We start from the raw sequence: 24,733 nt of genomic DNA, 5'->3' as shown, positions 1-24,733 counted from the left end.
TTTGGAGCAGTTTACTGTTATTTTACAAATTATCTCTTGTTTTGGACAAAATTACAGACAATAACTATTAAAATCACTAAAAAAAAAAACTGTATTAATTTATAACTTACATGTTAACCTTAAAAAAATAAATTAATAAAAAAAAGACAAAACTTTAAATAATATCCTCATTAAAAGTCAGTATTTTTACAAATGCTAATTTGTTCTGTTACAGTGTTTGGCCATAAAATCACACAATTTTTTTTACTCAGCAAAAAATAACATTTAAAAAAAAATTTAAATCTCTTTTATTTAAAAGAAAATAATAGGTATATTAAGGATGGACAAATGGTAAATATATATTTTAACTGTTATTTTGCAGATTTTCCTTGTTATGTTTAAATACAGGTAACATCTAGAAAAATCTAAGAAAAACAAATCTTAATTTACATGTTGAAAACTCTCTATAATATATATTACAAGGATTATCTGTAAAATGATAAGTTAAAATATCAATATTTTACAGATATCTGCTGTTTTTTTTCTTTCTTTTTTTTTTTTTTTTTTTACAGCTTTTGAACTTTATGTACTCCACTGTTTCTTAACTTCTTTTTTGTAGCAGCCTTGTTGCCAGATTTCAGTGACTATTAACTCTCACATGTACTGAGAGACACACAGATGTACATGTAATACACATCTTTGACATATATGTGTAAGCTGCTGTGCAGTTGTTCTTTCCCTCACTGTGTAAACAGCGCATACTGTTCAAACATTGGGGTAAACACACACACATACACACACACACACACACACACACACACACACAAAATGGATTTAACACAGGTAAGTAATACAACTATGATAGCAGGGGTCAGACGTTTGACTGAGAGTGTGTGTGAGTGTGTTTGTGGAAGAGAAAAGAGTTAATGGCCTGTCTATAATCTCTGTGTCTGACTGTGCCCACTCAGAGAAAATGCACAAGTGCCACCACACACAGACACACACACAGTGAGAGACACAGAGAGAAACGGGACACAACATTTCTCTGCCAGAGCAACTAACTAGATGATATGTTTGTTTTCTAGCAGCAGAAATGCTGTCCTCTTTGTCACCTTTGTCAGAAATGAGAAAATGCAATTTCAGCCGACTAATAGTTTGGACGAAAATGGCATCTTTTCCATGTCAGACATGTTTGAAAGTGTGTGCAGCACATGTGTGCAGATATTCTATGTTGGTAAATGTGGATTTGTGCTGATGTCTGCAGTCCACTGTTCAATTGTGAGAAGCACGAGGAATAATTTTGCATGAATGCATCTCAGGGTTAAACTTGTATTTAACACAATGCCACACGTGCAACACACACACACACACAAACTCACACACACATATACAGGAGAGATGCAGCTATTTTGAAATTCAAAACAGTTTTCTGCAAGTCCCTGATAAGGCAGCCTTGGGCAAGATACAGCGAATATTAATATTAGTTTTTACTATTTCACTGAGTCTTGCATCACGGCCTACGTGTGTGCGAGTGTATCTGTGATTGTATTGTTGCACAGTAGCTGCCATCCATCACTAAACCCCCTATCAATCACCGCTAGTTCAATCAGCTAAGTGGACCTTACCAGGGGTTTTCTGCGTGTGTGTGTGTGTGAATGTGCAAACTGCTTTGTCTAATTCATTTAATTGATTAAGTTTTTTGCGTTTAGTCAGCAGTACCCATTTAAATATCAGATTTACAGTTTGTCAAGCGTCTCTTGCTTTCCAAACATGTGACACACTTAACGCAGATGTGCATCTTCCTAATGATCAAACAAGTTAACAAATGCACAGTTTTGGCGTATGCTTCGGTTACCGTAAATTATTCCTGGAGTTGGCTGCTGTGTAGTGTCTGCAGTGTCTTCACATGAACAGTTTCTGCACTTTACTGCAAGACCATATATAATGTGACGTACGTGTGGGACAAGTGTGTGTGTACGTGTGGGTGTGTGTGTGTGTGTGTGTGAAAGCGATTGTTTTATCAGTCATTTATGTTCAGCCACAGCAGGCTTCCTGTCCGCTCTGCCCTGTTGCCATATCTGTGGCAGGAATCCTTTAGTCAGAATTATGGCCTCCGGCAGCAGCTACACGCTGTCAGGCTGTTGGTGTGTGTGTGTGTTTGTGTGTGTGTGTGTATGGGGGAGTGTGTGTGTGTGTGTGTGTGTGTGTGTGTGTGTGTGTGTGTGTGTGTGTGTGTGTGCTTGTGTGGGACTTCTGGGGCAAGTATTGATTGAGTGTCTGGTGCCCCGTTGTCAGCACGCAGTTAGCCTCATTAGGACGAGGTCTCGCTGTCCCCTCCTCTTCCTCTTCCCATTTCTTCATCACATGTCCTCCCTCTGCCACTTTAAACAACCTCATTCTCCTCCATGGTTGCCCTCTACGTCCCTTTTGACTGATCATCTGCTTCACAAAACATGATACACGGGCAGCAAGAGACTGGCAACGCTGTTGTCAGTAGTAATGGAAGTTGGCAACTGCACTCTGTGTGGAAAACACAATGAACTTTGAAGGACAAAGGTTTAATGAAACAAAATTATGTTTTGTTTAAGTACTGGTGGCAGCTCATGTGTTCACCTCTAAAGGCAGCTGGTGGATGATGAATCACTTACTGGTTCATGTTTGATTTCCACAAAGATGTATCATATTTATTACATGAGTAATGAACCAAGTATCTTTACAAATTTGAGTTGTTTTGCTAAAAAAAACGTAGTAAAACATCCTTCATTTGATGAAGCAAGTATGGACATAGACGTTATACATGAAGAAGAGGCTATAAAATATATAATGTGATTCAGAGTGAGAAACTAAGACAACACATAAAGTGTTTATTACAGCGAACATTTGCAAATTTAATCTATATTAAAAAGCGTTTGAGAGACAGCAAAAATTAAGATCTAATCACCAGACGACAGCTTTGGGGTTTTATTTTTCTCATCAGGCCCTCTGAGGACGCAATAGTTCGGTGAATGTTAATAATAGTCACTGACCACGCTACCTTGTGTGAAATAAAAAGATGTTCAAATCAAATCTATACTTCACTGAGAGCCAATGAAAAAGAGGACAGTCATGGGGTGATGTGGACCTGTGAGAGTCTTTGTCAAAAGCCTGGCGGGAGCATCATGCAGCAGCAGCAGCAGCAGCCAGGTCATTGTTGACAGACTGAGGCAGAAGAATAAGCCAACACCAGTGACCTGACGTGATGAGATAAAAGCATGAATGAGAAAAAAAGAAAAAAAGAAAGCATGAGATGGTTGCCTGTCCATGTCATGCTGAATACAGACAATTTGTTTGTCTGTTTCGCTGTGGCAGAGAACCAAAATCTACATTAATAGAGAACATTCAAGCTGCTGAGCCACTGCTGACTTAATAATTACTTAAATACCAAGATGAGTGTAAGCAGCAAAAAAAAGCCAACTAACACACTCCCCTTAGGAATTCAATAATGTTAGTCACTTAATTTTTCTTTAAATCATCCGTCCTCTCAGATGTCACTGACATTGTTTAAGTATCCAGAGACCAGAGTGGCAACAAATTAGCTCACTTCAATTAATAGACCCATCCTGCCAGCTTGTAATTACTGTTTCTGGGCTTGTTCCACATTATGTTCATGCTATCTGGCTTATAATTATTTTCCTGAATCATACTCTTTGCCAAGTGAAACACTGCACGGTGTGTTTCATCTAACTTAGAGTTCCACCAGTGCCAGGAGTGCTGCATAATGAGATGCTGCGGTTCAGTGCATTTGTGTATTTGCTTAAGTTTTCGACATTTGACTGTTTGTCGTCCTGCAAAAGGGAATTGCATTGTATATGTAGGGTGAGACGTTCTGTTAGATATGCACACAAAGAAATAAAAAATAAATCTCATAAATGAATAATGCTGCATTAGAAGTAAAAAATGCTAAAATTATAATGTTGCCACAAGCCATTTCTCTATATTGAACGGATACTGTATTTATTATCTTCAGTGTAATTAACAATATAGAAGTAAAACTAAATGTGTCAGGATGAATGAACATCAAACACCACTAACGGTACATAATGTTTGATGTCATGTTTTTGAGAGCCACACTTGGCACAGTTACATCACATCACAGCAAGAAGAACCTGCAGCAAGTGATAGTAATGAGATATAATGATTTGAAACCTATTCTGATACGTCACCTGAAACATTATCCAGGAGAAAACATTTTATGGGAGACGGGGTTCGCGTTTGACCCATGTGTGACCTGCACTGTCTGCATCAGTTTTTCTGAGTCCTCTACATTCAGTAAATTTAATACAGCCATTGTTTTATTGTTGGGAATTCTTACACTTATTTTGTCAATCCACCGACTTGAGCCAGTGTCAGAAAATAGTAAAAAATGTCCAGAGCTCAATCTGTCAAACGTACTGTAAAGCAGCTATAAGTGATATTTTTTATAAAGATAATGTATCAGATGACAATGTTAAAAGCAGTGTCACAGTGTGAAAGGGATGATGAACACTGATAAAGCAGATTTATCACCTGTTTATTGAGCTCTCCTCAGATTTACCAGCTTTACAGAGAGTTTTAGCTCACTGTTTACCTGTTTGGTTCACAACTTTGCAGATTTTGTTTCCTCTCAGCGCTCTCGGTTGCTTAGAGCTACATCAGGCGGCTGTGTCCGAGCTTTAAGAAATCACTGTACACTATCTGCTCATCACCAAATAACACAGACGAAGTTAGCAGCTAGCTGGGGAGTGCGGTGGAGCATTTCTCTCAGAAGCCGATTGAGCTGAAAAACAGACCAAAGAGAGTTAAACTGCAAAAGTTTGCTAACAAGTTTGTTCTATCACTTTTAAAGGTCATGATACTGTGCGGCAGTGTTGTGTTCACAATTTATCTCCGAGGCCCCAGAGTGGCTGAAAAGATAAGTTACTGTAAATTCAAAAGCTATTGAATTTACAGTGATAGACTCAAAGAGAAACTAATCAAGTCTTTGCCTCAGAGACCCCAGAACAAGAAACAAATATCTATTTTCACTTAGCATATTATGAAAATGAGTAGTGGAGATACCTTAACCTTTTGAGCCCCAAAACCTGCTGGCAGGATAGAAAGGTGTGTTTTCTCTTTAAAAAAAATCACCAGAGTGACACCATTTATCAGAAACTGTAAACACAAAAAGAATCATTGGACGTTTTCAACATTCTGACAGTCCTTGAACGCATCGAGGCCGATGTGTAGTTCAGTTGGAAAACTAACTAAATCTAAACTTCACATCATGATATTTCATTTTCAGCCAACACTAACCAGATCCTGTTTTTGTTTTTTTTTCTTTTCTATGTTCATTATTCTGATCTGCAGTATCAGGAGCAGATAGGCAAATAAAAAATAAAAATGCAAGTGGTAAAATATTGATAGTGTGTAGAGCCACCATTTTCTCCAGTATTGGTAATACCTGTGTGTACATAGAAAAATGTAGAACATAGTAATTTCTTTCTTTCTTTTTTAACTTCTTTCTGTGTCCAGCCATGGTTGTGCTGCTTCCATAGAGGTGCAGGACTTTATGTTGCCGTTAAAAATGAGCCAACAGTGAGTAAAAATGTGACAGATACAAAAGCAAACAAAAAAACGCCCTGGAACTGTTTGGAGTTCAGAGGCTTAAAAGCTTTCCTGTTGGTGTCTGTCTGTGTTTGTTAGTGCCCAGGATGTGTGCTGCCTTTCATACATTTTAGACTTAATAAGCAGTTTGTAAAATGGATGGATGTCTCATGTAAAATGTTTTAATTCGAGGCAGAGAAAACAGAGAGTCTAAATCTGGCTACATTTTTTTAATAGCTGTAATTCCTGTTTTGTCCACAGTGATAATGTCAGAACAGGAAAGTTATATATTATGTGTATGTCATATGCAGTATCACAACTAAAACAAAGATGCAGTTCACAAGCTTAGATGAAAAAATCTGCTGTGCTCCTGTGATATGACAATCTACGTCTTTCTGAGGAAGTGATCTTCACGTGTCAAAGTTTACATGCTGCATATAAGAGAAGTGTTGACTTTGTCCTCCGGTAGGAGCGATGATAGTTGACGTGTCTGCCTTCTGGGCCAACACGTCAGCCTGGACCTCAGCCATTCCCACCCTTCTAATGTCTTCACACCTGCTTTCACCGTGAAACCAGTCAACTCTCCGTTTCTCTCCTCATTCGGCATCCTTGTTTCTTTTCCAGGACACACACATTAAGTAAACACAAGTGTAGAGAAGATTTATGGCTCATATGTGGACAGGAAAAAGCCTCCACCCCTTATCCTCAGAAGCACTTCCCCACAACACAAACACACCTTCACACTCATGAGTTAACGGGCTCTGAAATTGGTCTTTTCTTTCTTGGACACCACGTTTTCTTTCGTATTCCTTAAAAAAAAATCATGTTTTAAGGGACTCATGTTCTGTCAAACTGGAACAGCGTTAAATGAAACAGTAAAATATTTATGAGTGCCCGCTTAAGAATTTCAAAAGCTGTTTCATTTCAGAGATTTGAGGTGGCCTCCCTCAGCCGTCCGCTCAGTAATAAAGAATCACTCAACAGACATAGTTCAAGGTGGCCCTTTTTTTTTTGAAGGTTAAAGACACCAGAGAGGAAAAGAGGTCATGAGAAAGGAGAAGAAAGCGAGTAAGGACATAAAGTGACCCAGTAGAAGAAAACACGGCGAGAGAGGCGGTGGGAGGAGGAGGGTGAGAGAGCAAGAAAAGGAAAGGGAGAGGTGAGAGAAATGTCAAGGGGACTTAGAGGTAACATGAGAGTGACGCACTGTGTCGCCTTCTGTAACCGTGTGTGAGCGTTTGCATGTGTTCACACAACAGGACTCTCGCTGACATAATGCATTCTCTAGCTTGTTACTTTAACCGTCGCAGCCTTCAATCTGAGCCTTAACCCTTAAAAAATTGCACCCTACCCGCCGAGACGTCAATTGTTGTCACCGTGGTGACACGAGTCCCCCGCTGGGATGGAAGACTGACCACCCGCACACACACAGATAAACAGGGAAGCCCCCGGAAAGGAGTCCATCCTGGAATTTTTAACAGGAAATTTATTCTACTTCTAAACAATAGTGTAATGGACACACGGGTGTGTAGAGTGCACACACACACACGACACACACACACACACACACACACTCACAAAGCCTTTAAAGTGCAAGACAGAACAACAAAACATCTAAATCAGTCAAATCATTAAATTCATCAGACACTTTCTGTGTGTGTGTGTGTGTGTGTGTGTGTGTGTGTTATTCAAATCCGAAAGTGTGCATGTTGTTGTTTGTGCGTGTCAGTTATTAAAATTGGATTTATCAGCTTGCACCTGTGCATATTTTTTATTTTTATTTGCGCATGTGTTTGGGTGAACTAATCACACCGTGTTTATAATTCAATTTAATACATTTTCATTTTTAATTTGCCGCATTCATGTGCAATGGCTGCCCCAGGTGTACACTTTGAAGTGGGATCTCACATATACAAGCGCATAGCTGCCTTGCACACCGATGTGCTAAACAGAAGGCTGGAGTCGGACGAAAGGCTCCACGGTTAAAATAACAAGTGTGTGAACATGTGAACACTGGGAATACACTCGCTTTCTTCCCCCTCTCTCTCTCTGTCGCTCTCTTTGCATTTGTGCAGGCATTCCTCATTTCCTGTTCATTGTTCAAAATACGAAACACTTGGAGCATTATTGTGTTGTCATTTAACGGTGAAAGACGACAGAGAGGGAGGAGGCATTTACAGTTGCGTCACAGATCTCCTGGCAGCCTTTACGGAGAGCGACTGCAGATTTGGCTGTGGACAAATAACCAGGCTGAAAATAACAGGTGTACTTGAAAAAGAGGACATTGTTAAATTCAGTGTGATAAGTTGGATTTGCTGCCAGATTTCTCTCTGTGGGACAGAGTGTAGGAATTATGTAGTTGGCAAACCAACCCTCTGAACCCCAAAACTCACTTGCAGGTTTAAAGGGAATGTTATCTTTTTTTTTTTTTTTTTTAAATCACCGAAAGTACATTATTGATCAGAGAGTTGTCAGATTTTCAATTATCCAACAATCTTTGAACTTTGTATCTGTGACATGCAGTTCTGTCAGAAATCTTTGCTTAATATTAACTGACATCCCTTTACAGTCCCTTTATCTTAAGTGTTTTAATTTAAAATTGGCCAAAAGTAAAGTTTGTTCTAGCCAAATCAGTAAAAACTAAAGAGATTCTGCACTCATTGGTGCACTTGAGAAGCCGTTATTGACTCAACTGCAAATAAGTTGTTTTCAGAACTGGGCTGAACTGCAGGCGGTGTGTATAGGAGAGACAAGAAACAATAAATAACTCATATTTTATATTAGGTAGGGCCACCATTTATTTTCAGAACTGTCAACACCTGTCTCTCGCTCTCTTTTTTTAAAATTATTTTATTGATTATTGTTGTTGTTGTTGTTGGGGCTGCTAGGTGGCGCAGTTGGTAGCACTGTTGCCTCGCAGCTAGAAGGTCACCGGTTCGCGTCCCGGTGAGGACTCTGCGTGGAGTTTGCATGTTCTCCCCGTGCAGAGTGGGTTCTCTGGCGTCCTCCCACAGGCCAGAAACATGTTGAGGTTCATTGGTGATTCTAAATTGTCTGTAGGTGTGAATGTGAGTGTGCTTGGTTGTCTGTCTCTAAGTGTAGCCCTGTGATAGACTGGTGACCTGTCCAGGGTGTCCCCTGCCTTCACCCTAAGTCAGCTGGGATAGACTCCAGCCCCCCACGACCCTAGTGAGGATTAAGCGGTGTATAGATAATGGATGGATGGACTGTTGTTGTTGTGAATAACAACTTTTTTTTTTAAGGATTTATAGCATTGTAACTATGCCATGCTGCACAGAATACATTTCTCTCTCCTTCTAGTCATGCTTGTGCTGTTTCCATAGAGATGCAAGACTTTATATTGCAGTGAAAAATAAGCCCACAGTGAGTAAAGATGTAACAGCAGCAAAAAATAGCCAGAAACTGAATGAAGTTCAGAGGGTTTAGCACACTGTGTGAAGCAACATAGCGTTGGCTTTGTAACTTGTAATGTATTAGGAAATGTGGCATCATATAGAAAAACTGGCTAAACAGCCTGCATATTGTTATGTCCTTTCAGTTCTGTATCATCACCTGAGAGCCTTTGATATTTATTACTCAGTTTCCACCAGGCCTTTCATTTTCTAAATACACTTGTTTCACATGTTGTCATCCCACTTCACATTTAAAGGCCAGTTCAGAAGAGACTCATTTACTTGTTGCCAGTTAAATCCCCTGGGTGTCTTCTAGTGGCTTTGAAGCTCTCCATGCCCTGATGAGTGATGTGACATAAGACAGATTCAGTTTGCAACTCAGATTTTTCAACCATGCAATCATTTTCTGTCTCCACTAACCAGTTGCTGTAGATCCAGCTCATGCAGGGAAAAAAAGAAAAAGAAAAAAAAAGCAGAGATGACAGCAGCAAGTATTTGAGAACCTGAAAATGTAAAGCAACAGCTATGAAGCAAGAGTCATGGCAGTTTCGTTTTAACTGATGGTCATAAATGGAGTCTTTCAGTCTGAGCAAACAATGTCTACTAACCATGTCAGAAATATTCATTTTGTCTATGGTTTGTCTCATAATTCAACGTCGATGAAGGCTGAAGTTCTCCATAGTAAGTTACCAAAAAGTCCTTCAAATACAATACCTGTCAGTGACCCCTAAAGTAGTTCATAGAAACATTTTTTTTATATAACACCTCAATTGAGAGGAAAGCTTTCTTTCCAAAAACCATTAAAAGTCCTTGCTGAAAAATAAATGTGTTTTACTGTTTTTTCCTTTTCAGATGTGACACCACTATGGTCAAGGTTTGGAGAGCACAAAACAGTTCAGTTTAGTTGAAGGAAAAATCATTTCAGTTAAAGCAAGTACTCGTTAAAATCAGCTTCTTTCTGATTTCTCTCCTGTCAATTACTCGAGGGCTTTGCCACTTAAACGTAAATGTATGCTGTTTGGGAGCATTTTGCTGAAAGAACTAATGTTTTCTTCTGTGAATGGACAGATAATGAAGCGTTTATGTGGTTTTTAATGCAGATTAAATTCCTCTGGAAAAAACTATTACAACTTGTCAAATGGAATTATACATATTTTCTTTTAAAAAGAAGCATCAGCATGAAATTGTTTGGAAATCAAAAGTCAACAACGAATTTATTTGTGAAGCACATTTAAAAGCAATAAGTCCTGTATGATTATGATAACAAACCATGAAAAACAACAATAAAACTCACTGACTAAATAGGAAAATGTGAATAAAAGAAAACAATAACAGAGAGACGAGGCACATTAGAGATTTATCAGTGTGACATTATCAAGCGCTGCATTGTGAACTACATGGCAACTGTGATATCTGTATCCATGGTAATGTGGTTGTCTACTATTCCTGCAGTCTCCTATGCAGCAACAGCTGTCGATTATTCTGGAAGAGATTTCTTTTTTCTTTTTTTTTCTTCTGAAACAGTAATTATTCCTTTGTAGGATGGATGGATAGATGGATGGATAGATGGATAGATAGATGGATGGATAGATGGATGGATAGATAGATGGATAGATAGATGGAAGTGTAATACAAGCAATAGAGGCAAAACAATACCCAGAATTGAGGTAGAAATATATCAAAAAGTAGAAGTTCGAACAGGGTAGCAACCCAGGGGAGGAGAAAAGAAAAAAAACGAGTGAATAGAGAGCGAAATGGAGCCAAGAGAATGGCGAGAGCATGTGGGTGTCTGTTCCTGAACAGAAGAGTCAGATTAAAATAGAACAACAGCCATATGACGACAGTGTGACTGTCAAACACCTGCAGCGGAGAGACAGAAAGAAAGAGAGAGAGAGAGAGAGAGAGTCATAATGGGATGTAAGGGACAAATGGAGAAACACGCAGGTGACAAGGGGGGGCGGAAACTGTGAATAGTGAGAATATGCGAAACATTAGAGGGAATGGAGCGACGAGTGCAGATGCAGATGAGTGAAAGGTTGAGAACGAATGAAAAAGAAGGTGAGGATGAAGACCAGTGTTGTGGCCTCTCTGAGTTTCTATGAGTGTAAAAGAACTGGTGATTTTTTTTTTTTTTTTGCCCGTTCACTCCCATCAGCATCCTTTTCTCGTGCACTGAGCTTTGAATAACTCCTCACTGCGGAAAGCAGATGAGCTTTGGTACCATTGTCTCTGACGAGGGGACTAACATACATCTGCTGCATCTGCACAAGGCAGTCTGTGAGCGGCCCTGATATTTAGACGTCCCTGATTGGCAGTTGTTGACATTTGAATGGAGGCCAGTCCCTCAGTGAGGACTGATGACAATCAGAGCCATTCATATAAGAAGGTGCTTAGCATTTTCATTGCATCCGTGCTGAGGCCGCATCGGGAACAAAGGAGTATAATAAAGTATGCTGGTAGAGCAAAATATAGAGGTGGAAGTCACTAAACTCTAACTTTTTAGATGTAAACTGTGCAGCCATAAATCGTACATGAAACAAATGAAAACAGCGTTCTTTTAAATAAACGCAAGGGTAAAACAGCTTTCACAAAGAGGCGTCATCACCAGCCGGCTCAGTGTTCTCATTGTCGTCATCAGTGTAATTGTAGGAATGACACCCCCCGAACATTAGTGCCGCCTCGGTAAGCATGGACAACAACTGTACTCCAGAGCTGATGACAGAGAGACTCACACAGCAGGAAAGGATGCTGATGCTGCTCAGTCACAGCCTGAAACTAAAGGAGACATGAGACACGCAGCAGTGGAACTCATTCGTTTACTGGCACAGACATTTGAACAAGAATAAACAGCTGCACAGAGAACAAGCTGACAGCGCACAGTTATTAATTTCTCATCAACGAGAATGTTAAACAGTGATAACGAGGCTAACGTACAGCTGTAAAGACAAAACAGCTGTTTGGCTAAGCTGAAGTTTGACAAAAATGAGTGAAATAATTAGTGAATGTAGCCAAATCAGTGGCGGGAAGCACAAACGTCAGTCTGAATCAGACTGAAATGGCATTTTGTTTTATTACATCCATTCAGACTCAGACTTTTCCATTAAGGTAGAGAAGTAGTTTTCTACAGCTGCCAGGAAAAACATGTGAACCCTGTGTAAGAACCTGTTTTTTTTTTTGTTGTTTTTTTTCATATATCACTCATACAATGTGATCTGATCTTTTTGTAGGTCTCAAAAACACATTGTCCTCAAGCTAATAATACAAAAAAAACTTTTATTGAGAGCACCCATTTCTGGACATTTTATGCTCCTGTCACATTTTTGCTCTGTGTGAGCTCATTTTTCACTTCAGTATAACGTCCTGCACTTCAATGGAAGCATGGCTAGAAGTAGAGAGAACTCAAAAATCTCTGATGTGCACTGTGACACAGTTACAAAGCCAAATATATATGTATTTTTTGTTTAAAAAAAAAATGGAATTACTTTATTTATTTTACAAAAATCTATCAAATGTGCCCACATGTGTTACTAACACTAAAAGAGAAATAGCAAATGTGCATAGTATAGATATTTTATTATGCACGTTTTTTTTTATTTATTCCCATACCTATTGCCTATTCGATACGATTCAATTTTATTTATATAGCATGAATTCACAACATATGTCATCTCACAGGCCTTAACTTAGTAAGGCACAGACTTTATTTTAAAATTTAAACAGAGAACCCAACAATCCAAAGTTGCCTTTGGATTTCCTATGAGCAAGCAGTCGGCAACAGTCTTATCCGTTCTGTGAAAGCATGGCTTGCAGTTCAGCCTAGTTAATTTTAAAATTTCTTCAAACTTTTGTCATGTAACTGTTGGTTGCAGCTTCAGGTAGTCTTTGTTTGACTCTGATGAATGGAGTAACTTCATACATTTTTAAAAGATAACCTTCCTTTTTAAACCCGCGGGTGAAATGCTTCGGGTCACGGGTTTAAATGCTCTCAAAGCTGCTGGGAGAGGCAACTAAATGCTTGGAATTAAGAGTTGCTTAAAAAACACTTTAGCTGGAATAATAAATCAGTGTTTCCTGAGTTTTGCACTTTCCTTCATTTGACCATTTTAATCATTTACGGCAAACTACTACATACATGCAGATAACTCTTGTTACTTTATGAAGGGAAGATAGTGTTCTTAATTTAATTTACTAAAATCTGCCATCAGTCAATGATCCGTAAAGCTAATCCATTTGAAATGCTGAACTATCTCTTTGTATATGTATTATATGTACATATTTTAAAGGTAGTATAGAAAACATGCATATTGAGTAGCACTTGATAGATTTTTTTTTTAAACAAAAATACCAATAATCTTTGCCCTTTTTTTTCTCTCTAAAGTCTCATTTTTTAATTCTTTCTTTCTCTTTCTTCTTGAATTAAAATGAAATATTGATGATTGTCCTGATGGGACCAGATGTCTGCTGATATTCTCTGGAGAGGCTAAACTAGCCTGAGAGGGACTGAGAGGAGAATTGATAGACTTTCGTCACTCAAAAATATCATTGTCAGGTTTTATTGCATCTCAGAATCAGCTTTGTTGAATATTTGCTATACATAAGCTCATTGGAAATTTGGCCATGGGCTTTGACTGGAGGTCTTAAGGATACTAGCAAAGAGTGTGGTGAGCATTACAGAGTTTCATGGTGGATTATGATGCCTTAGAGCACAGCAACCTGAAAGTTCTGATTACACTGGAACCCTCTTGACTCTTGCCTTTCTCCTCTGAGCAATGTGTGAATCCCATCAGAAACCTTTTTTTCTTTTTTGTCTTTATGGGATTGAGTTCCCCTGTTTAGTCTGTCGACTCCTGCCTTTCTACTTGTTCTTTTAGTTCTGAGCTCCTGTTCCTCTTTCTTTCTGTCTATCATTCTCTTCCCTGGAGTCACACTGAGGAAATATTTATGAATTATGGTCTGCTGGCTGGTCTAAGTTTAAAAAATTCAACTCAAAACTCATGACAAATCCCGTCTCTCTTCACCTCATGCGCTTTCCTTCTTGCAGACACACAAATATAGGTTGGTTAATTAGGCAGTTGCATTGTGTTCACCTGTCCTCACAGAGATGGGTCAGTATTATTATTACCACAGCAGCATCAGCTTCTGTTGCATACCTTTAGGCCTTGGGTGTTTGTATGAGTGACAGATAGATTTTAGTATTGGAAGCAAGTGAGGGAGTGGGATGTTGTGTGTGTGTATGTGTGTGTGTCCAGTGCGGGGCCGTCTTCATGGCTTGGCTGTATTCTACAGTGCATGTGTCTCCAGTATGTTAGTGATGCTACTGGAGACCCAGCTCTGTTGGAATAACAACCAGGACCCAACGCAACACTACCAGCCTCCCTGCAGCCACGCTCTGTGTGTGTGTGTGTGTGTGTGTGTGTGTGTGTGTGTGTGTCCGTGTCTTTTTCTCAGACGCCCAGCCAGACATACTGATTTAATCTTTACATTTGTCCCTCGTCATTCCTCTCTATCTCCCGCGACCGGCGTTGTACACGACTGGCAGAAATCAATCTGCATCAATAATTCACTTAACTTAAATGTTAAGGAGAGAAGAGTCAAGCAGTGCGTCCCCTGTCGACTGTTAAGCATCCGCGGATAAACATGCAGCAGGTAAAGTAAACAAGCTAGTGATCTGCTGAATTGCACAAAGGGGCTTGTCAGAACAAGTAAACAGTTGATTTTACATAAATCTCTACAGGCATGGAGGAGGTTGCCTTTAATCATCTGCAAGTGGAATGCCATTACCCTCCACCCTCTCGCCGTTAGATCAAGGTCGAACCTCTTGAAATGCAGATTGGCTTGATTCACGGTGTCGGATGGCTCTGCGAACAATGTAGCTGATAAGAAATAAGGGAGTTACCCTAAAGGCTCCAATTACCTCCTTTAACTAATCCACCCGACTGACTCTTTACCTAAGCTGGGTCATTATCTAATGTGACCAATTTAGTGTATTAGTATTCAGTCAACTGGCTAATCTAACTGGATTCTCAAAGGAACGTGTATTAACTTCGATACATTCATGAGTGTAATCAAGCACTAAATTACAGTAGTAATGAAGTATTGATGTGTGTTACAAGTCCTGTATCATTGCAATAAAAATCCTTGTTCCAGAAGTTTTAAATTTGTCCACTGATAAATAAATGTATAAATTTAAGCTATTTTACATTATTTGGATTCTGACTTAGTCATTTATATCTGAAGACGTTGTGGAATATAGATTCTCATCATAACTCTCGTGCTATTGATGTACGTACAGTAAATAAAGAGAACTTTAGTAAAGCAATAGGATACAAGATACAGGTGAAACTATGCAGAGCAGACAGTCAATGATTAATCAAACTGAAAGAATAAGACAGTTGTTACAAACTATAAAACTAATAAACCTCGAACCTGCTCTTATTAACCCTCTGAACCACAAGCAGCTCCTAAGAAGTTCTTCTTTGTTCCTGTCACATTTTTACTCACTGTGAGCTCATTTTTCACTGCAATATGAAATCCTTCATCTCAATGGAAACTGCACAACCATGATAGAGAACACTCAGAAACATACAGATATGCTATAAATCATTGAAAAAAAAATGTTTCTTTCCAAAAAACTGAAAGATTTGTACCATTTTTTTCCAACTACCACCACATGTTACCAACACTGGGGGAAAAAATAGTGACTCTATGTGCTGTAAGTGTTTTACAACTTAGATTTTGTTCCCATACTTGTGTTCTGTCTGCTCTGTGTAAACACCGCCTGCAGTTCAACCTAGTTCAGCAGAAAAGTTTTTGTCATATGTTTTTTGGTCACAGCTAAGTCACTAGTTGCTTCTTGGTTGCACTGAGGAGCACAGAATTTTTAGTTTTTTACAGAATCTAGTTACATCACACATGATTAGTATGAAGACCATTGGAAAGTTGAAGACCCATCGATTCTATTTGTTTTTAAAGTTTCTTTCTATGATAAATGGTATCATTTTGTGGATTTTTGAAAAAGACAACATGCCTTTAAAACTCACCAGTGCATTTCAGAGGGTTAAAGTATATGACCATATAATAATGGCAAAGTGGCTGATATTTATTGCTGATGGAGGGAGAGGGTCAGCAAAAGAAGATAATTAAGAGGTTGTTATATGCGTGGTTAACATGTGAGCTTTTCTTAAAAACCGTCTCAATTTGTATTTGGTTCAGTTCAGTTTGAATATATATGGATCCTGTGAGGGACATCAGCCAAATGAGTGTGTATGTCCTTGTGTGTGACTTGAGCTTGCAATATTGCAGGTGACCACTGGCAAAAATGTGACAGCAAAGCTAAGTGTCGGCCCCATTTCCAGCTCTTCCAATGCATCCGTGCTCTCATTCAACAGCTCATTAGTTGACAAGTACAGTAGGAGAGGCCTGAAAGAAAGAAAATGGCAATGTCAGATGACTTCTTATGGTTGCAGCTAGTCTCATGTTTCATCAATGATGCAGGAACACACTCCTGTGATTTCACGTCACACAAATAAATTTGACTTGACTTGAGCAAAATCGAATCATTAATGAAGCCATAAGATGTGGCTGCAAACACCGAACATTTCCCACTAAGTGGAGCTTCTGTGGAGAATTTTTTTTCCATCACATATAAAATATAGATGTAAAACAGCAGGGAATCAGGTTGTCTGTGATAACAGCCTGCATGAAATAAAGGCTTTTCTTTCTTCACTGAAAATAAATGCAAAGGAAATTGTGTATCATTTATTCACTCTTTCCTGTAATATCTAACTGGTTGCTACATTCCAGCTACACCATTGCCACTTCCTGTCTTTGTCTATGCCCATCAAGTATATTTGCAGTAGTATTTTCATGCATCCTGCATTATGCATATTCCATATCCCATGGTTAGCTCCTCAGGGGCTTGAATCCTGCTGAACCTTTTGGACACTGTTGCTGCTTCATATGAAGAGCCCCCAGAGAGCAGATCCTACACCCACAAATACAACCGTATAACTATTTGTGCAATTATGCTTTTGCCATTAGTGAGCAAAAACAGAGTAAACATGAGAGCTGCTTTGTAGAGCTGAGTTCAATAGCTGTGGGAGATAATTTGTGTTAATCAGCTTGAAATACAGCAGCACATGAAACATGTACAAATCAGTCAGTAAAGGCAGGAAAGTTGTTTTTCACATAGAAGTGCAACTCCAAACAATATAGCACTCAGAAAAAAAACAACCCCTGTCACCAGGCAAGCAAAGAAGGTTTCAAACCTTAGAAAGAATGAGCAAATATTATCTGGCCTAGTTCTGCTCAGTAGGAAATTATCTCGATATTATACAGAGCTGATTTGGCTTTATCCTGCTAGCTACAGCTCTGTCCGTGTAGACTTAATTAAACTTTTCAGCGAGATGTCCTCCTGGAGTTATGCTGCAATGGTCTGGCTTCCTCTCTATTAAGTCAGATTTATGGCTGCTATAGTTCAGGGAAAAGATTGAATGAAAGGGTAAAATTTTGCCCCTGTTTTTTTTTTTTTTTTAACTACATTTATTGGGAGGTCGGCATTTTATTTCAGCAGTCAAGCCCTGCCTCTCTGTAATCTAACTTCCATACCATTACACCTTTGGGCCGACCACTATGTTCTTAGCTTTTTGCAGCAGCCGCTGAGCAGCTTCACAGGGATGTTTCAGGCTTTAGTGCCCTCCTGAAGAGCAAATTGAGTGCAGGACTTGCAGGAGAGACAAGCACACTTTAGACACTGTGTGTCTCTTTGACCATGGTTGAAAAAACCTGCAGTAAGTACGAATCAAACAGCCTTCAGGAAGAGATGACGTCTGCTCCTTAAAGACGACAAGAAAATAGAGATAGAGAGAAATCTGCGTGTTTAGTTATGCTGATCACAGGCGCCCTTCAAAACGTCCAAGCTCTCGGTGTGATTAGAGAGGCTGCAGATAAAGACAACAACAAAGACTAAACGGTGATGAAAAGAGGAGTGAGGGAGGAACAGGAGGACAAATGTGGGGAATATTGCAAAAATGAAAGTGTTTGAGCTGAATGAAAAGAGGCGTGGAGCAAAGATGGGTAAAAACAAGAGGAAAATAAGCAAAGAAAGGCAACAAAAGTCTCTCAAATTACAGCATGATTTGGTGTGACATTTGCAGAAACTTAACATTCATGCCGGTATGACGACAGTACAACCTGCCGCGGATGAGTGCAGCGATGTAACAAATTGCCGAAGACAGTAATGCAATGAGGAGAACGAAAATGGAATCTATGAAAGTATGTCTGAAAATTAAATAAAATAATTAAATCAAAATAATGACTGTGCATTTACCATCTCTGCGGTCGGGGTGGGAGGAGGTGGTTGATGTTTCTCGTTTTAAAAATGTGCTCTGTTATGGAGGTTTTCAAATCAATTCAGATAATAGCTTCATCCAATTTTGCATAAATTGGAATGGCATTAGAGAAAACTGTTAGTGTAATGAAATCACATTTTTACTCAAATTTTGATGACTGCCATGCTTCAGTTTTGCACTAATTGAAGGATTACATTGTCCTCTGTAATTCTTCTTTCTGACGAGGTTAGGCGACCCCTTAAAAACCCTGTTGTTCAATTAAAACACAATGCTTGTGCTTTTAGTTCCCAAAAGAGCTGACTTTTTTTTTTTTTTTTTTCAGGCAGTAGTCAATGAAAAGTAGACATTTTCAAAACTTAAACTAACAATCATGCACTGTATTAGGAACCTGCTGGTTGGATGCATGTCCACAGGAATGTGTGTGGGTGTGTGCAGTGATGGGTGGAGAAGCAGGTAAATTAATATAACAGATGGTTTGAGGTATATTGCAAGAAACGATTGTGAAAGGTCAGAGGACAGGGTTTGACATTTACCGACAAACACGTTTTATTGCTAGCAACGCACAAACACGTGCGTGCGCACACACAAAGGACAGCTGGTTTTTATCCTTGATGACTTCTTGACAGTTGTGCAGGAATGATGGGGAGCTACAGACATTCACTGTTTGTCTGCTGCTCAAATCTACTTTCGATCAAACATTTCTTATTGGGATTTGCGCGAGGATTTCGAGATCCGCGACTTAAGATGCAACACGCACTCAATTTCTTTCTTTCACACACACACACACACACACACACACACACACACACACACGGGCTGGCAGAGCTCCAACTTCATTACAACAGCACTCTGGCAGACTGATTGAGTGATCAAAACTAATCGCATTTAATCATATCTAATCATATGTAATAACCAACACTGAGTGCTCAGGCATGACAACACTCTCCACTCTCTCTCCATCTCCCCTTTTCCTCTCCTCGCCTCCTCCAGATTTAACCTCCCCACACCCCACCCCATCACACACAAACACGCAACTCCTCCCTTGTCTTCCATATTTACCCTCAGTCGAAAACAAAACTGATCATGTGTGAGCGACGGAGGAGAGCCCGCTGGAAGGAGGGTATCAAAAAGAGGTGAAAAAGACAAATAAAAGACAGCGTGACAGATGGACACCCTCAGTAGAACATCGAGCCCTGCAGACTTTTTTTATTTATTTATTTTTTTACCTTTTTACAACATTGAATGATTAAGGAAGGAACAAGCTGCTCTTCCTTCCGACTCCACTGTGTGACTAACAGCTTTGTCAGAAACAACTTGAAGAGGATGATCCGGCAGTCACGGGGCTACGTTTCCAACATTATCGCCTCTCTTCCCATTTATATTCAATACACAGTTTTAAAAAGCTGCAGCCTCTTTGGCGATTTCTTCCAGTGTTTTTCCTTGCTTTGATCAGATTTCGAAGTCCCACTGAGATGTTTCTTTACACAACAGTAATGATAATGCAGCGTGATAACTGGGACTGGTAGGGATTTAAGTAGGCTGCACACCCAGTGTAAATGTGCTTGTGGTATGAATTTATAGCTGTCACATGGGATGTTTCGAGGGCTCATCTGATGAAGTTGAGGCTGTGAGATGCTGTAGTTTTGTATGCCTGGTTGTGGAAAGTAGAAATATAAAAACACAAAGTCACTTTTGCGTGACCTTAAAATACACAATCCCCTTTTGTTTCCCTATTTCTCCACCCTGTTTCCAAACCTAATCTTTATTAAAGTTCAGGCCTTCTCTGAGAGAAGCAAAGAGAGCTCTTGAGGAAAACAAACTGCTTTCCCCTTGCACCTGAATTGTCCCTTTTAAGGCGTTATTATGCTTCAAATGAAGTGCTTGTCGGATGGTCAAACAGCATGTGAAACACCCATCCCTTGAAATCTTTCTGACATCAAAACTGCAATTCGACTAGCTTGGTGTGCAGAGGCAAGAAAATAGGCAAGGTCTGTACTTCTCTCTCAAGCTCTCCTTTTTCATTCTTCGATAAAACTCCTTTTGCCTTGTTGTGTTTACATCACTGTGCTACGATCACAACCATCACTTATCTCCGTTTGTACAGTTCATTGCATCCCAGCCCTCTCTGTGACAGCTGACTTTTTTTGCCGTGCCCTCGAGTGTGACCGCTCTGAGCAGGTATCAACACTTCTTTTCCTGAACGCTAAAGGTGCAAGCACAAGCAGCAAATTAGCAGTACCAGCAGTAGCATGGGCTTCCACACAGGAGGTGTTCAGGCGCAGTGCTGAGCTGGAGGTCACCGTCGTTTTGGCAGCACTCCGAGCCCAACACACAATCGCTTTTGTTACACGAGTAAACCGCCTGAAAGTAGACTGGAAGCGTAAAAATATGCTTTGCTTTGCATTCATTGAAATTAGTACACAGGTTGCAGTGCCCCTGTAGACAGCTGGATTGATCAGAAAAGGAGCGTATCAGACATACATGAGATGGACAAGTGAAAAACATGCTTTCTGTGTTAATGGTTGTCACGTGTCAGCTCCTGCGAAACAGTTCATTTCGGGCATATTCCAGCTTTTATTGAGCTCTTTCAGGCAAAGGCTGTCTTTAAGCTTGTCTTCTTCTAAGGGTTTGTGGGTGTTGTGTCTTTTCATTTGGAAAAATGATTTATCAAAGTCAAAAGTGATAAAAAACAAATAGTCTCGCTCCTGTTAAATTCAATTAGACTGATCAGAGACACTCTAATTTAGTTGATATTTTCAAACACTCTCCTTCAAACTAGGTGCATCTATTAGATTTTCACAGAAGGCATCTACGAGGCTTGTATGTATGTGATTTGTGAACCGTGAGATGATTGGTCACGTACATACATGCACGCACACACTTTCACTTCATGATTCAGCTTCCCACTAAACTCCGCAAATGTATTGTCGAGTGCTTTGTTTCACAGTTGCGAAATGAAACAAAAGCAATGAGTGTCGTGATGAGCAAAACTAACTCCGGTAATCCCCGAAGACATCTGAGTTCAGTTCATTTTTAAGTACCACACTTGTATCTCCAACTGGCACAGATTGCTGTGGGTATACAGAGTACGACGGAGTTTAAATATTGTTTCAGAGGCCTCTGCAGCCTGCCAAGGTAAATATCTAGGGAAGAGCTGTTGCGGTATAAACCTTGTACCCACAAAGAAAACAAAATTATAGCCAAGGCCTCAGGTTTTTTCCGCAGATCATAAACAAACAACCAAACAGACATCAGGGCATCTGTTTGTCTTCCTCCCCAGGATGCCTTGCTGCGGCTGGCGGCGGTTGTCGACGCACGCTCGCTGCGAGCGGCCCTTCGAGACAGCATACAGGAGCTGCTTCCCTGCACGGTATGTTCGCACACACAAACACACACACACGTAAACTCTAAGTGAATATAATTGAAATTTCCTCAGTTTATTACCGAGAGAAAAAAAAAGCTTCCTGTTATTATTGAGCGTAGAGAAAACTTATGTCTCAATCCTGACCTAGGATCAGGGAACCGAGGCCTGAGCTTTGTCACTAACGGATGAGGCTCGTCGCTCATTAAACTAATTATAATCTGATTCATCTGTGCATGTGTGTGTGTTTTATTACAGGAGTGTGTATGCGTCTACATGCTGGGAGACTCGAGGCTGCTGTCAGACGACCCGCCGCATGAACTGCCACAGGACGGAAAGATCAGGTGTGTGCAACGTTTGTGTGTCTCTGTGCAGCGAGTCACAGATGTTTGCGTCTCAGTGAATCAACGCTGTGTTACTGATTTGCTGCGGTGTTGCTGAGGATGGCGATACCTAGAGAGGCAATAGAACAAGGGGGGAGATGAGGAGGGGAAACAGAGGCGGCTGTTTCCTCTGTGTGGAAAAAAAAAAAACAGATGCCACCTGAATGAATATGAGCCACTCGGTCCAAAATCACATCATCAGCACAGAGACAAAGATGTCAGAGTGAGAGATCTCATCATCAAAAACCACAAGGACCTTATCTGTCTCTCTCATCCTTCCGTTTTTACCACCTCCTGCTTTTTTCCTCCTCCATCTCTATTCTCATTAAACCTTTTATTTTTCCCTCTCATGAAACATCTCTCTGACAGCCTTCTTTCCTCTTTTGTCGTCTGCTGTTCCACCATCCCACCTCACTGGATGAATGTGCCCTCTTCTCCCGCTCAGCCAGCTCTTTCCCCTCAGAGAGCCACAGAGCCCTAATCCAGCTGTGTTTCGGTTATTCTACCCGCATCTTCCTCCTTCCCCCTCTCCGGGGCTCCTCTTTCTCTAACACCTTCAATCCCTCTCCCTGTGGAAGCATTGCAGGCCTAATAGCCGAGGTGACGGTGCCCTCGGTGCCTCAGTGAGACACGGCAATCCTCTCTTCTCTTTAAGTGCTCTCTGAAGCACTACAGCCCCGTGTGTTACTGCCAATACTACATTATTGATGAAACTGTCTGTTTGTCAGACAAGGAACCTGTTTGCTACACCTCATTGCCACACAAACGCAGGATCCTACACAAACATGCCGATGAGAGACAAACATGCAAGGACAAAAGCACAGAACACACACACACACACAAACACACACACATTTGTGCAACCAGTGCACTCACACTCATACATGCTTGCACATGCATTTGTCAGGGCTGCATACAGACTAGATGTAGTGGGGATATTAAAAGACCTACAGGGCACTGTTACTTTTCTCCCTCCAATTCACCTGCTTATATAAGCCTGTTATCAAGACCTTGGTGCGCGCGCACACACACACACCCACACACACACACATGCGCGCATACTAGTCCACACAAACATACTCAATGAACCCTATCTGTGCGGTAGAAGACCGTGTTGTTCAAACCTCATTCTAGCCTACTTTCTGATACGTACAAGCACATTAACCAGACCTTGAAACACACAAAAGATGCACAAACAATTTCAGCCAAGACAACTTCCACAGTTGTTTATCTTCTAAACTTTTTGCTGCACAAAAGATAACTGAACACTCAAAATCAAGCAAGCTATTGTTGGAAATACTGCAGAAGTGCACAGAGGAAAAACCATACAATGATGAACACATGCAGTTGCTGAGTGTTTTCTTCTTCTTCTTCTTCTTCTTTTGTAGGTTAGTTTTATTTGCAGTAAACTTTGATTTTGTGAAAAGGATTAGTCACATTTAACTTGACGCAGATGTTCATGATTCGATGTTTTTTTATTTTTATTTGTCAAAATGCTTTTAACAACTTTTGTTTTGTAGGATTTAATCATTGTTAAGAAGTAAGCATTCAGATAGTTCAAAAATCTAAAACTCAGCCATCTTAATTTAAAGTCTATGTGAAGTGTTCTGAGCAGTAACCACCCAGTGAAATTTAAATAATTGGAAAAACTGACAGCTATATGAAGTGTGGAAAAAATAAGCAGTATTCTCTGCTTTGGCCTCTCACAAATCAGCCCAGAAGAATTGTACCAACATAATATCTTCACCGCATGTATTTAAAGAAAGACGTACTTACCCACAAATAGTCTGAATTAGCTCAGAGTTTCTTTAGATTTGTACTGTAATCAATTATCAAATACTTTTTTCAGACAGGAACATGAAGCCATTAGCACCACCCAAAATCAATTAATGATGGGTGTCAACTGCACACATGGACACACATTACTGTGCCTAACTAGTCTGTGTAAATGTCCACCTCTAAGTACTGATGAAGCTGGCCGTTGCTACTGTCCACTGCTGCAAACTGTAAGCACACCTGACACCACTCCAGCTCTGACCTATATGTTACTGCATGTGAGCCATTGTTCCTGCTAACAGCTGTTACCTGGCCGGCAGGTAACAGCATTGTACTGCAGGCAGGTTTTGTGAAACTTTACTTGACCTATTTTTGTCACACAGCAAACATAAATGTTATCATCTAACACGTATATCGTCACGTGTGCACAGATAATACAAAATAACGGCATTGTTCCTGCTGCTCCCGGGTCATTTGTTTTGCTGTTTGCTGTGCCCAAAATGAATTGGCTGCATGATCACGCGGGAAACCTGCTTTGAACAAATACATTACACAAAGGTCAACTGTATTTGCCACAACAATAAAATACAATGGGAGTGTTTTTTGGCTGAAGTGGACTATTTCTCAGTGAGCTGAAATAAATGGACACTTTTAAATCAGTGCACCATGCAGAGATTTGGCTGCAACGGTTTGAAGGGATTTCAGACTCTGTGAGCGTGTAATAGAGTGACTACAGCTCTGTGTGTGTCTGTGTGTGTGTGTGTGTCCGTGTGCATGCATAGCTGCCAGAGAGTTCAGTTGATTATGTGAAGCACACACATTGAATTTACCTGTGTGTATGAGTGTAACTATTTCGCTCCTTTTTTTTTT

The 24,733-nt window shown here is 40.1% G+C and overlaps 1 protein-coding gene across 1 annotated transcript in view; it reads left to right on the top strand.

Moving 5' to 3' along the window:
* pde2a (phosphodiesterase 2A) overlaps positions 1–24,733 on the top strand; it is a 122,394-nt gene that overhangs the window by 65,489 nt on the left and 32,172 nt on the right. The window contains exons 3-4 of the mRNA XM_008301684.1: positions 21,624–21,713; positions 21,963–22,048. Of these exons, the coding sequence (XP_008299906.1) occupies positions 21,624–21,713; positions 21,963–22,048 (176 nt within the window). The remainder of the gene's footprint in view (positions 1–21,623; positions 21,714–21,962; positions 22,049–24,733) is intronic.

The sequence above is a fragment of the Stegastes partitus genome, unplaced genomic scaffold (genome assembly GCF_000690725.1).
Source record: "Stegastes partitus isolate 25-593 unplaced genomic scaffold, Stegastes_partitus-1.0.2 Scaffold35, whole genome shotgun sequence".
In the NCBI taxonomy this organism is placed as follows: Eukaryota; Metazoa; Chordata; class Actinopteri; family Pomacentridae; genus Stegastes; species Stegastes partitus.
This window is presented reverse-complemented; position numbering and strand designations above follow the sequence as displayed.